The sequence below is a fragment of the Solanum stenotomum genome, chromosome 8 (assembly GCF_019186545.1).
Source record: "Solanum stenotomum isolate F172 chromosome 8, ASM1918654v1, whole genome shotgun sequence".
In the NCBI taxonomy this organism is placed as follows: domain Eukaryota; kingdom Viridiplantae; phylum Streptophyta; class Magnoliopsida; order Solanales; family Solanaceae; genus Solanum; species Solanum stenotomum.
The window spans coordinates 55,024,167-55,036,907 of record NC_064289.1 but is presented as its reverse complement, the minus strand read 5'-3'; the positions used below and the strand labels follow the sequence as shown (position 1 = coordinate 55,036,907).

General features: G+C 31.7%; 2 protein-coding genes and 1 long non-coding RNA gene across 3 annotated transcripts; 1 reads left to right on the top strand and 2 right to left on the bottom strand.

Annotated features, from left to right (window-relative positions):
* Window positions 1-319: 319 nt before the first annotated feature.
* Window positions 320-5,333, top strand: LOC125872801 (asparagine synthetase [glutamine-hydrolyzing]). Its single transcript, XM_049553592.1, has 13 exons — window positions 320-533; window positions 1,721-1,859; window positions 2,079-2,174; window positions 2,325-2,466; window positions 2,607-2,797; window positions 2,935-3,096; window positions 3,211-3,291; window positions 3,379-3,600; window positions 3,708-3,842; window positions 4,104-4,184; window positions 4,270-4,356; window positions 4,462-4,569; window positions 4,726-5,333. Exons 1-13 carry the CDS (start codon window positions 454-456, stop codon window positions 4,972-4,974), a joined length of 1,773 nt encoding a protein of 590 aa, XP_049409549.1. The 5' UTR covers window positions 320-453; the 3' UTR covers window positions 4,975-5,333.
* Window positions 5,153-5,676, bottom strand: LOC125872803 (uncharacterized). Its single transcript, XR_007447164.1, has 2 exons — window positions 5,566-5,676; window positions 5,153-5,376 (listed from the first exon to the last, which is right to left on the bottom strand). It is a non-coding gene; the product is annotated as an uncharacterized LOC125872803 (long non-coding RNA).
* Window positions 5,677-5,977: 301 nt separating this feature from the next.
* LOC125874567 (protein PMR5-like) lies at window positions 5,978-12,142 on the bottom strand. Its single transcript, XM_049555472.1, has 5 exons — window positions 11,675-12,142; window positions 10,687-10,861; window positions 9,994-10,172; window positions 8,406-8,564; window positions 5,978-6,617 (listed from the first exon to the last, which is right to left on the bottom strand). The coding sequence occupies exons 1-5, from the start codon at window positions 12,016-12,018 to the stop codon at window positions 6,281-6,283; spliced, it is 1,194 nt and encodes a 397-aa protein (XP_049411429.1). The 5' UTR covers window positions 12,019-12,142; the 3' UTR covers window positions 5,978-6,280.
* Between the last annotated feature and the right edge of the window lie 599 nt (window positions 12,143-12,741).

The following is a 12,741-nucleotide window of genomic DNA, read 5'->3' as shown; positions in this document are numbered from 1 at the left end:
ATACAAATGACTCAAATAGAAACGAAGAAAATATAAAAAAGAGATAAATTAATTAGAACAGAAAAAATTTAGACCGTTCCTTAGATTTTGAATTCAAACATTAAATATGAAAAAATATATTTTTTTACAAAGTACGAATCCAAATTAATCAGGCTCTAATACATGGAACGGGACCAAAATGAAAAAGCAAAGGAAACGTCGCCGCTTGAAAGGAAATGACGTAGTCTTTGCGAAAAATGCCTATAAATTCGTGGGCAATTGGGTCCGTTCATTCACACAATTCCATTTGTATGCAAATTCACTAACTACGTGTACTCTTCTCCCAAAATCTTGCAATTTTTTCTCTCTGTTCTGTTTATTATCATCTAGTTTCAGTTTGAAAAATCTTTATTTACAAAAAAAAATCTTATCAATTTTACATTTTTACTAAACCTTAGTATTTGATCAATCATCATGTGTGGAATTTTGGCTTTATTGGGTTGTTCGGATGATTCTCAGGCTAAAAGGGTTCGAGTTCTTGAGCTTTCTCGCAGGCAAATTATTTCCCCTTTCATTTTTCGATAAATTATTTATACATGTTATATGATCTAAATCAAATTATTGATTTCTGTCAAACTCGTGATTTTTAAGTGTAGATCTGTCTGTGCATTGAAGGTTTATTGACACTTATGTCCTTATCATGGGGCATAAGTATATATTTTCGTATTATAACTCATGGGGTATTAGTATTAAAGATTATTAGTGGGATATAAGTTCAAAAAATTAAAGATCATTTCATTTTTGAGGGTATTCGTGTAGTTTTTTTTGTGCATCGAGCTAGCGATAGAGACGAATTTGAAATTTCGAGCTTGTTTCTTTTAAATATATTTATTTGAAATAAATGAATTCAGTTGAACCTGCGGAGTTTGATTCTAGTAGAGTTTTATGTTGCATATATGTATAATTTTGTACATATATGTTTTTGCATTGTTTTAGTATTCTTTGTGAATATTAAAAACTCCTAGTAAGCTAAAGTGACCTCCGTCTACTTTTAATTGTCATTGTTTCAAATCAAATGATAACAACTTTGTTTATGTATTTTTTTTATCATATTGATAAGCAAAAAAATGAAATTTATAGTATTTTTCATATGATTTTTTAATATTTAATTTTTTAATTTACAAAATTGAATTAATGTAATCTAATTTAATTTTAAAAATTAGTCAGATTGATTTTCAAGAAACATAACATTACAATTAAAAGTGGACAAAGGGAAAAGAGAATAAAGTTTATTTTGATGTAACTAACTCGAGTTGACACTTGGCAGTGATTGTTTGGATACTTGAATAAAAATAACATTAGAAATTTTGTATGGATACTTTATGATAATTATTTATTCCTAACGTGGGATAAGAAATCTCTAGATTGATTATTAAAATTTTCTTGGATCAACCATCATGATTGATGTTGATGGGGAACAAAGCTTTAATAGTTAATACAACATGATATTTTTGTTTCACAAGTCTAGACCAGACAACTTCAGATACAGATTTAGAATTTATTAGAATCTTTACTTAAATAATGGATCGAATTTATTGTTTACTTTTTCTAATCAGTATATCTTAATTATACTAGATTTGAAAGTACAATGAGTAAAAGTCGAATCTATCAAAAATTAAATTCTATATTCGACTTTTATAAGTGACGATATTGAATACAAAATTAATTTTTGTAACAATAGGTTGAAGCATCGTGGACCGGATTGGAGTGGAATATTTCAATATGGTGATTTTTACTTGGCACATCAACGTCTAGCAATTATCGACCCTGCTTCTGGTGATCAACCTCTGTTTAATGAAGACAAAAAAATTGTTGTTACTGTGAGTACACCTCTACTCTATTGTTGTTCGGACTCTTCAAAAATGTTGTCGACTTGTCAGTTGTGTATGTATGTGTCATGTCTTTCGAAAATGTGCTACTTTTGGAGGATCTGGCAGACACTAGTCGATATTTTTGAAGAGTTTGAAAGCAACATAATTTTAGACTTACATAAGGATGAAAAATTTGTTTGATGATTAATTTTGTGTCGAATTTTGCAGGTTAATGGAGAGATCTACAATCATGAAAAACTTCGAAAACTTATGCCTAATCACAAGTTTAGGACTGGAAGTGATTGTGATGTTATTGCTCATCTTGTGAGTATATAGTCTTACTTTATTTATCAACCAACTTAGGCTAGTGAATTATAATAGAAAAATCGGGCGTTTAGATACGCTTATAAGCTGGTTAAATTAACTTATAAGTAATTTTTGGTTTACTTGAGTTTTAATATATGTGTTGATCAGTATGAAGAATATGGAGAGAATTTTGTTGACATGCTGGATGGAGTGTTCTCTTTCGTATTATTGGATACTCGCGATAATAGCTTTCTTGCTGCTCGCGATGCCATCGGAATTACACCCCTCTATATTGGTTGGGGACTTGATGGTAAGATTTTTTGTACAAATTTTCCAAATAGAAACTAATTATGCTGCTCGTACTCTTCAAAAATGTCGACACGAGTGCATTTTTGGAGGGCCTGAACAACATAACAAACTAGAAGTGATATATGTTATTGTGTGTCACAGGCTCTGTGTGGATATCATCTGAGCTGAAGGGCTTGAATGATGCTTGTGAACATTTTGAAGTTTTCCCTCCGGGGCACTTGTACTCTAGCAAGAACGGAGGGCTTAGGAGATGGTACAATCCCGCTTGGTTCTCCGAAGCGATTCCTTCCACTCCTTATGACACTTTGGTTCTGAGGCGTGCCTTCGAAAATGTGAGTATTTGTTATTATTTGGTATTAGTTTTGTTTGGGATGAATTAATCTAGGCTGTTTTCCTTTCGACTTTGGGTCTTAGTACCCGAGAAGTCTGTCTGTAGAAATGATCTTAATGAGTGGTTGTTCTTTTGTAGGCTGTTATCAAACGGTTGATGACTGATGTCCCCTTTGGCGTTCTGCTCTCGGGGGGACTTGATTCGTCTTTGGTTGCTTCTGTCACTACTCGATACTTGGCTGGAACAAAAGCTGCTAAGCAATGGGGAGCACAACTCCATTCCTTCTGTGTTGGTCTCGAGGTGAGTCACTCCAGAAGCGGATCAAGAATTTAAACTTGATGGTTTCAACCTATACGTGCCCGTTGCATTTTTCAGTTGTGCATTTATAAATTTGTGTGTTTTACGATTGAACAGGGCTCACCAGATCTCAAGGCTGCAAAAGAAGTTGCTGACTTTTTAGGAACCGTTCACCACGAGTTTCACTTTACTGTTCAGGTTTGTAAATCGCGGTGTTACTTTTTATTTGATCTCGGGATTACCTTCTGTTTTCATGTTGTCAAACAACGCGCTTCATTTCTGCAGGACGGGATTGATGCTATTGAAGATGTTATATATCATATCGAGACGTATGATGTAACAACAATAAGAGCCAGCACTCCTATGTTCCTTATGTCACGTAAGATTAAATCACTAGGAGTGAAGATGGTCATATCAGGGGAAGGCGCTGACGAAATTTTTGGTGGCTACTTGTACTTCCACAAGGCTCCAAACAAGGAAGAGTTCCACACGGAAACATGTCGCAAGGTAATAAATCATTCTTGGAATATTGCCTTCTTGTTTCGAACCTCGTTGAGACAGAGACAGGACGAGTTAAAAAAAATGCTGATCCTGTTCTTCATGTATACGTGCAGATAAAAGCGCTTCACCAGTATGACTGTTTAAGAGCAAACAAGGCAACATCCGCGTGGGGCTTAGAAGCTAGAGTACCATTTCTGGATAAAGAGTTCATCGATGTTGCCATGAGTATCGATCCCGAATGGAAGATGGTAAGAAACTAAGCTCGAATCATTGATGAGAATAGACGTATAACTCGATATGCTTTCTCTGTACAGTCAGACCTTTTTATAACAATCATCCTCTATACTAACATTTCACTAAAACAACCATGTTCTTTTGTGTAACAGATTATTCATGTTAAGTTATATTATATGTTCTCTATAACAATATTTTGCTATAGCAACCAAAGGATATCACACCGGAACAGTGTTGTACTTGAGTTTGACTGTAACTTGTTTCGTCCATTTTAGATTAAGCATGATCAAGGAAGGATCGAGAAGTGGGTTCTTAGGAAGGCGTTTGATGATGAGGAGCAACCGTACCTTCCAAAGGTTGGAAGTCATATTTTTCGTGCTGATTTGCCAGTAGTTATGGATTAAAACTAACATGTCTGTCCTGTTTTTTGTGCCTTTGCAGCATATTCTGTACAGGCAGAAAGAACAATTCAGCGATGGCGTAGGCTATAGTTGGATCGATGGGCTCAAAGCACATGCTGAACAACATGTGAGTTTACTACACAAATCCAAAACTATTCCAAGCATTATCGTTCAGTTTTCGTTGTTTTTTTCACTCTGTCGGCTGATCTTGTATACGATTTGTGTCTCTTAGGTGACTGATAGGATGATGCTTAATGCTGCTCATATCTTCCCACATAACACTCCGACTACAAAGGAAGGATACTATTACAGAATGATTTTCGAGAGGTTCTTCCCACAGGTAATATTAAGCAGGCGAGCTCTTAAAATCGAAACACTAGTACCATATACGAAAATATTTCATCCAGGGTAAAATGAAAAGCTTAAAGTTGTAGAGTTCCCAAATGTAGTAAGGTGTCTCGAAATACTAATACCATATCGGTTGTTGGATTTGCAGAACTCAGCAAGCCTGACGGTTCCTGGAGGACCGAGTATAGCTTGCAGCACGGCAAAAGCAATTGAGTGGGATGCTTCTTGGTCGAACAACCTTGATCCTTCCGGTAGGGCTGCTATCGGTGTACATAACTCTGCTTATGACAATCATCTATCTAGTGTTGCTAATGGGAATTTGGACACCCCGATCATCAATAACGTGCCAAAGATGGTAGGCGTGGGCGTGGCTGCAGAGCTCACAATAAGGAGCTAACTAGCACTACTCTTGCTGTCCATGACTTGATGTTTGAAATATTAGTAGTATTATTGTTGTTGTTGTTATTATAGGAAGGAGCAGCATGTCTTTTAGATATCCTGCTGCATAAAAGAGCATTGGGTCAATGTTTTAACTAGAATAAAAGATCAAAACCATATAGAGGTTTTGAAGTTCTTGAGCACCACTAATGTTCCAAGTTGTGGGGGCTCTAAGTTGATATCTAGTTGCTGTTTGTGGATAATTGTACTGTTTTTCCTTTTACCCTCAACTCTATTGACACTATATAGAGTGTCTTTCTGGACTTTGGAATGTTGGTATATGTAAAATATTGGTTATAGTTATCCTTCTTGTTTCAACTTTCTGAGTCGTTGTACATTGCTTTGTGACCCTATCCCTCACCTGCACAAAGGCGATTATGTTCATGCTTCAGATGATTTGGCTAGTTTCAACTTTCTGAGTCCAATCTACATTGCTTTGTGACCCTATCCCCTCACCTGAATAAAGACAATTATGTTCTTGCTTCAGATGATTTGGCTAGTTTCAACTTTCTGAGTCCATGTACATCGCTCTGTGACCCTATCCCCTCACCTGAACAAAGGCGATTATGTTCATGCTTCGAATGATTTGACTAATTCAATATATAATTATCATCTGGCTAATTCAATATACAATTATTTGAAGGTGTAGAAGGGTGATTTGGAGTAATAGTAAAGTTGTCTCTTTATGAAAAGGTAATTGATGTTTGCATTAGAGTAGACTGCTTATATCACATTCCTTGTATGCGATTCTTTCACGAATCATGTGAGAACGCAAGATATTCCATGCACCTAATTCTCAACCCCACTCCTACACATATAAAGGCGTAAGGGCGAAAGACCTATTTAATCATACATAACATAAAAGTCAAAACTAGTAATGACAGCCCCATTTTCTGTTGGACCACTATCAAGAAGGCAAATAATTCAGCAAAGAAAGCTTACAAAGAGAACACTTGTCAAAATGACATTGAAATGGATATGGATCATATAACCAAAGTTCAATAAAATGGACCAACAAAACGTGAATAATTACAAAATGAACAAGATACTTTTTCTTAAAAACATTTACACCAATAGAAAATAAAATTTTACTCAAGTACATGTTTGATCTTAGTAGATGTGAAATATGTGTTCCCTAAATATAATTTGCACCAATTGCCACCATGTGGTATCAAGCGCACTAAGGATTTCGTACTTGTTCAGTTGAATCTGATGCATCATACGAGATTTGTCTTTTCTATTGATTCGTGACAAATACTAACAGCCTATAAGAAAAGGGCAGTGTAAAATAGTTGATTCCAAGTATCAGGCAATCCAGCTAGACACCAATGACTACAATCAGCAGAGTGATCAGGATTTGCCTTTTGCTCTGAAGTGAGTGCACCGCTATAGATAGAAGGGTGTGCATCTTTTCTCATAGCTGATAGAAATGTTATGTCCAAAATAAATGGAGGGTTGTTCATTTCTCTTATTACCTCATTCAACACCCCCATTTGATCCGGGAACGTGCCCGGATATGCCGTGCCGGTCATCGGCACGGTCTCACCGTAACACGTTCTTGCTGATGACGCGGTCGACGTGCCGGTGGTCCAATCGCTTGGGCTGATATAATTGAAAAAAAGTGTTGGTATAGGGTAAAATTCACAAATAACCTTTTGTCGTAAAGTTTCAAATTTCATAATGGAAGTTACAATGTTGAAAAGTGGTTAGCCCGCTTTTTGCAAATGGTAAGAGTATAATATTAAATTAACAACCTCAATTAAAATTTCTAATTGTTTAGGTAGAAAGTTGTTGTTTATTTATTACATTATTATAGAACTACAATATATGTTCAGATTCGATTCTTTTTTATATATTAAGCACATGAAATTATTTCATCGATCGAATTATAATATCTTCTGCTTATTCTAATACCATGTAAGATTGTGTTAACAAGTTAATCTAAAAAGTATAAATTATTTATTTATTCCCAATTTACAACAAGTAATAGGTAACTAATGGAATTATTTTATAGTGCATAATGATGATATGTCACTATGCCACCAACCAGACAAGTGACAAAACGTGTCATTAACTACTCCTACAATAGGCCAATAATAACGTTTTGTATTATTAATATTTGTTATTTAAGTCTTAACAAACAAAACGGTTTGACAACTGATTTAAATAGTTCATCTTGTCTCAACTAATTACACCAATAAGTATACAGAGTTAAACACACTTACATAGTGAACAATAATGCTAATAAACCTAATAAGTAATGAATATTTGTGTGATTATGAGATCAATTGATCAGTAAGTTTTAGTTTAGACATATTAGGAGTATTGCATCATTGAAGTCATCGATAATCAACACTAAACTCACTGAACATTCAATTATTAAGAGACATTATCATGTGAGAATTACAACTAATCAATGAAATACTTAATGCATCATTGACGTAATTAGTTTTTTTTTTTTTTTTACAAATACCCCTTTGTCATATTTCATTTTTAGTTTGTTAAATTCTTTCCCCCTCTTTAACAAATCTTTAATTTCAGCTTTCCACGTGACATATTTAAAATCTCAAGATTCGATATAACATTTAACATATTTTTTATTTAAAACAATAAATATTTTTGATTTTTTTTATTTTTTAGCTTTCTTACACTTTGTATCAAATTAAAATAAGATAAATAAATTAAAATAGAGAGCAACCGTTTTCTTTTAAATTTAATTTCCACTTCATATCTTATCCAAAATACTTTTCAAATAACTTAATGTTGGCTTTGTCCAACTTGGAGTGCTACTTAATTAATTTCATAGCTATGATTATTTATGACAGCTATGATGGGGCAGGTGGCCTTAACAAATTAGTAGTACAAGTTTTTTTTGTTTTTTACCTTGACAATTATACCTTCTTCTTTAAAAGAAAAATAATTATCCTTTTTCAACTTGACACGAAATTTATATATCAAAAAAAAGATTATTTTAAAATTTATAATCTTAAATATTTAATATAAAAAAATGTGTGGTTATAAATTTCAAAAGTTTATGATCTTAAATATGTTAAGATTAATATTTATGTGATTATAATAGTTTTTTCCATTACTTAAGGCCAAAATAAAAAATTCGCATTAAATTGTTTCTAAATTCAGAAGAGTGTTTTCTTTAAAACAAAATACTTATAAGTAGTATTGTCATTTTCATTTAGATCGGAAGAAATACTAAAGTGAGTCGATAAGCAATTTTGAAACTTCCATCTTTACCATATGTCTCAATTTTTCAAGAATGAAAAATCTTTCGATAGAGAGAACATTTTACGTACCCTATTAGTATACCTATTCAACATGACTCTGAATTAGTCGATTAGAGATGATTAAATTTAGAGAAAGAGAGAGTTGACATACTTGTAATGTGTAGGTGAAATACCCTGAAAGAAGAGTTTTGTTCTACTTTTGTCAATATTGGCATCAATCCATCTTGCCCATGTCCTCAAGCCTCTCTCTAATGCCACTAGCCTATCCATATCTTGATACAATTTGCCTCCTAAATCCATATAGTCCCACCTGCATATTACAATATTTTTCGGTTCGAGTCCTGCTGGATATGGTTTTCCTTTTATAAGGAGCATTTACCTTTTTAATATAATTTTTTTTATTGTAAAACTAAATTTAGTTGAAATTTAATATAAATATCACATTGAATAGAAAATCAAGTTAAAAAAGTATTCACCAAATTTAAATTTCCACCTTTAAGTTGATCATGTCAACCATTATCACACTTCATTAATTATTCTAACTTCATTTGATTCACAACTATATAGTTTTTTGAAAAAGAAGGTGGAATACTCACATTTTTTCAAAAGTTCACTATAGTAATATCAGTTTTCAGGCATTTACCAATGATAATTAAGAAAAAAAACATTCTCTCGTTTTAGAATTGACATAAAATTTAAGAAAGTAAATAATTTTTGTAAATCTTGTAATCTTAAACTAAAATTATATAAAATGTATCTAATTTTTTTTAAAAATTTTATGTTCTTAAACATATTGTGTGGAAAGATAAAATTAAAGAGTTACCAAAAAAAGAAAAAAGATATGTATTTTAGAACAAACTAAGAAAAGTAAGACAAATAAATTGAAAAGAAAAAGTAACTTTATTTGGGTGAGACTAATATGATATTCAAATTAAAAATATGGAAATTTTAATTATATTTGGCGAAGTTAAGACTAAATGAAAGTAAGACACGTAAACATATTAAAAATGGAAGTATAAATTATTTATTTGGGTGAGACTAATTTAATATCAAAATTAAAGATGTAAGATTTTCAATTATGTCTGGTGCCGGCTAGGAATGAAAGACTAAATGACATTCAAAAACATAAATGGACTAAAAATAAAGTAAAACACATAAATAGAATTAAAATAAAAAATGTAAAATGTGACCGACAAAGCCCCCTCCCCCCGCCCAAATGAAATTCTAAAGAAGAGACAAAGTTGAGCAATAAATGTCAAAAAGTGAATGTAGGGCATGTGTATTGCCCTTGGAGATAGCCTTTTTGAGCAAAGGCGAAGCTAGGTGGGTGTTCGTGAGTTCGAACGAACCCACTAGCTTTTTCGTAAATCTATTTGTATTAGAAAATTGAATAAATATATATGTATATTAACTTGTGAACTCCCTAATAAAATTGATGAACAACTCAGTGGTAAGGAAGAGCGGTGAAAATGCTTTTCACAATAGTGTTGTGGATTCGAAAGAATCCTCAAACTCCTAATCTTGGCTCCGCCTCTGTTTTTGAGTCCACAAATGACAAATATCGAAATAGAGATAACATCTAACATGATATTCAAATATGTGAGGATCTTAATTATCTACATGATATGGTGAAAGATGACAGGATAAAATATTTAAAACATATATAAATGGATCAAAATATAATATTATGTTCAAAATTGAAAGTAAGACACGTAAATTGCGACGAGATAAATTATTACCCTTGAAGAGCCCCTTTGTGAGTCCACCAATGGCCAGTATTGAAAGACAAGACATCAACACCTCTCCAAGCATTGGAATTCTTAGTTATATCATCCAATTTCAGAATTCTCTTGCCTTGCACTGAATCTATGTCTACTAAATATGGTGTTCTGTAAAATGATACTGACACTCCATAATCCTGTAAAATGATACTGATTCAGATTATATCACATAAATTAAAACGAATGAATTAGATATCACAAATAATAGACACTGACAGTGTATATATTTTCTCATATACTTTAGGGGTCGTTTGGTTTGCAGGGCAAAGTTAATATGAAATTATAAACTTGAGACTAATTTATCCTGACTTCTAGGTTGGATAAAATACATCAAGTTTAAGGTATAAATTTAGTTTGTCATTAGTTACAAATTTAATCTCAAACTTAATACTGAAATATCTATCTTATCCCATATAAACCAAACGAACCCCTCAGTGTATAATGATTTAAGTGAAACATTCATCGTATAAATAATATTTATATAATCAGATCACTTATAAAATACATTTATACAAGTAATTTATCAACACACATTAATAATTTGCTATATCATAAGTTCAACTACAATTATTAATAATATATGAAAATACTTATTATAGCGTCAGTATATATAACTTAAAACTCGATAAATATAATAAAAGGGAGACTAACCAAGAATTTGTAAGTAGAGAGAGGGTCACCCGTGATGTATTGTGTTTGAGCTCCTCGTGGGACAGCTGCTGAAATCATACAAATCAATGACTGCCATTGGTTTCTTCCTAATGAATCTCCAACATACATTATTGTCTTCCCTCTCATTCTCAACAAAAAATCTAGACCATTGAACCTAAAAAAAAAAAAAATTAAAAATTAATTATTTTTAAAAAAATAAAAAATAATTAAAAGTCAAGTATAAATACAAGTATGATTTGGTAATTGGTAATTGGTGATATAGGAGATGTATTATATAATTGATTGGTTCAACTCAATACAATATTTCGACACCGGTTATAAATATAGATGTGAGTTCAACTTTTTATAATTTCTAAAGTACAATGACTTCAATTATAAGAATCTAATAATTGAACTTATTAGATTTAAATGTTGAAAACTTAAATCAAGAACTAAAGGTCGAATTTATCAAATTTAAATTTTAAATTCCCTTTTAGTTAGAAATATGAAAAAAGGTAACTATGCTAGAATATACAATTAAATTACATTTGACATCATTAAAAGTTGTGAGTGCGTATAACTTAAAATTTAAAGTTACACAAAATGCATTCAAAGATTGAAACTTTATTAAAGAAAAAACAGAGTTGCAAGTACCTAAAACTTTATTCAAGAACTAAAGCTCAAACAAATCAAATTCATATTTTAAATCCGTTTCTGACTAGTAACATGAAAATAAGCATCATAAACAAGCTAAATTACATTGACATTGTAAAAAGTCATTTTACCATCAACATTATACAACAACAACATTATACAACAACAACATACTCAATATAGTCCCTTCAAGTGGGATCAGTCAAACTTTATGTCTACCTCAGTGATGAAAAGATTGTTTCCTATAGATCATCAACTCAAGAAAAACAGTCTAAAAAAAATACAAGAAACAACATATAGTAACATAAATTTTTACAGAGTTTTGCAAGGCTACCTTGGAATTTCACAATTTGTTGGTTTCCATCTATATTTGAGGTAATCAGTGTCTGGTCTTCCATACATTTGACAATTAAATTGTGAATCAATAATTGGGCAAGATGAAGATTGATACAATGGATAAGTTTCATCATAAACCCAACTACCCATAAACAAAGAACATGATGTTAAATTTGCCAAAATCATAATTGGCTTTTTATGATTTTGTTGATATTGATGGCTCCTTAGACTTGCAAATGAAAGTACACAAAAAAAATTTAGTAAAAAAAGACATAATAGAAATCTAAAGGAAAATAATTTAGTTGAAGAAGAAGAAAATTTTGGCGAAGAGATGAGATTCATTGGAAGTAATTCAAAAGAACAAAGAGAAGAAAAGAAAAGAGGAAAAGTGAAAAGAAAGAATATTACTTACTATTAATGCATGTACCATATTATATAAAGGGGCATGGGCAAGGGAGGGAATGGGAATTTTTGTTGCTTAGTGTGCATGTGAAGATAACTTTGATTCTAGTAAAATAATAGAGTCGGATTCAAAATTTTAAATAAAGGTATCACTACATTCATTATTGACAATCAGCAGTGGCGAATGCAGAATTTTTGTCATGAGAATTTATAGGATTAAAGAAACAAATACGCGAAGAGCCAAAACCATTATAAGAAAGTGTGATTAGTGGGAAATGAACATGTATCGTCTAAGAGAATTTTAATCCTCTGTATGATTAAATCGAGCTTTTGATTTGTGTTAAGGAAATTGATCTTATATACACAATATTATTTTTCAACCAAAATGGATTGAAAATAAGAAATATATATTTTTTCTATTATGTGATTGTGTTTGACTATATACCAAAATTTTAAAAAGCAGAATTTCTTTTGACACCAATTCAAAAAGTACCTTTGTAATAAATAAAAACATGCACTTAACATGTGAAACTTATTAACCTTCACAAATTGATGATCATCAAGAATTTTAGAATTTTTGTAACTAAAATACTACCTCCGCTTTGAATTACTCTCTCCGTTCACTTTTACTTGTCATTTATTCCTAAAATACATTTTTATTTT

Excerpts from the sequence above, each read along its gene's own strand:
- LOC125872801 (XM_049553592.1), top strand. The coding sequence starts at position 454 with ATGTGTGGAATTTTGGCTTTATTGGGTTGTTCGGATGATTCTCAGGCT. Across the intron at positions 4,185-4,269 it reads AGCAACCGTACCTTCCAAAG|CATATTCTGTACAGGCAGAA; the intron begins GTTGGAAGTCAT and ends GTGCCTTTGCAG. Across the intron at positions 4,570-4,725 it reads TCGAGAGGTTCTTCCCACAG|AACTCAGCAAGCCTGACGGT; the intron begins GTAATATTAAGC and ends TTGGATTTGCAG.
- LOC125874567 (XM_049555472.1), bottom strand. The coding sequence starts at position 12,018 with ATGAATCTCATCTCTTCGCCAAAATTTTCTTCTTCTTCAACTAAATTA. Across the intron at positions 10,862-11,674 it reads ACAAATTGTGAAATTCCAAG|GTTCAATGGTCTAGATTTTT; the intron begins GTAGCCTTGCAA and ends TTTTTTTTTTAG. Across the intron at positions 8,565-9,993 it reads CACAAAGGGGCTCTTCAAGG|GTGGGACTATATGGATTTAG; the intron begins GTAATAATTTAT and ends TGTAATATGCAG.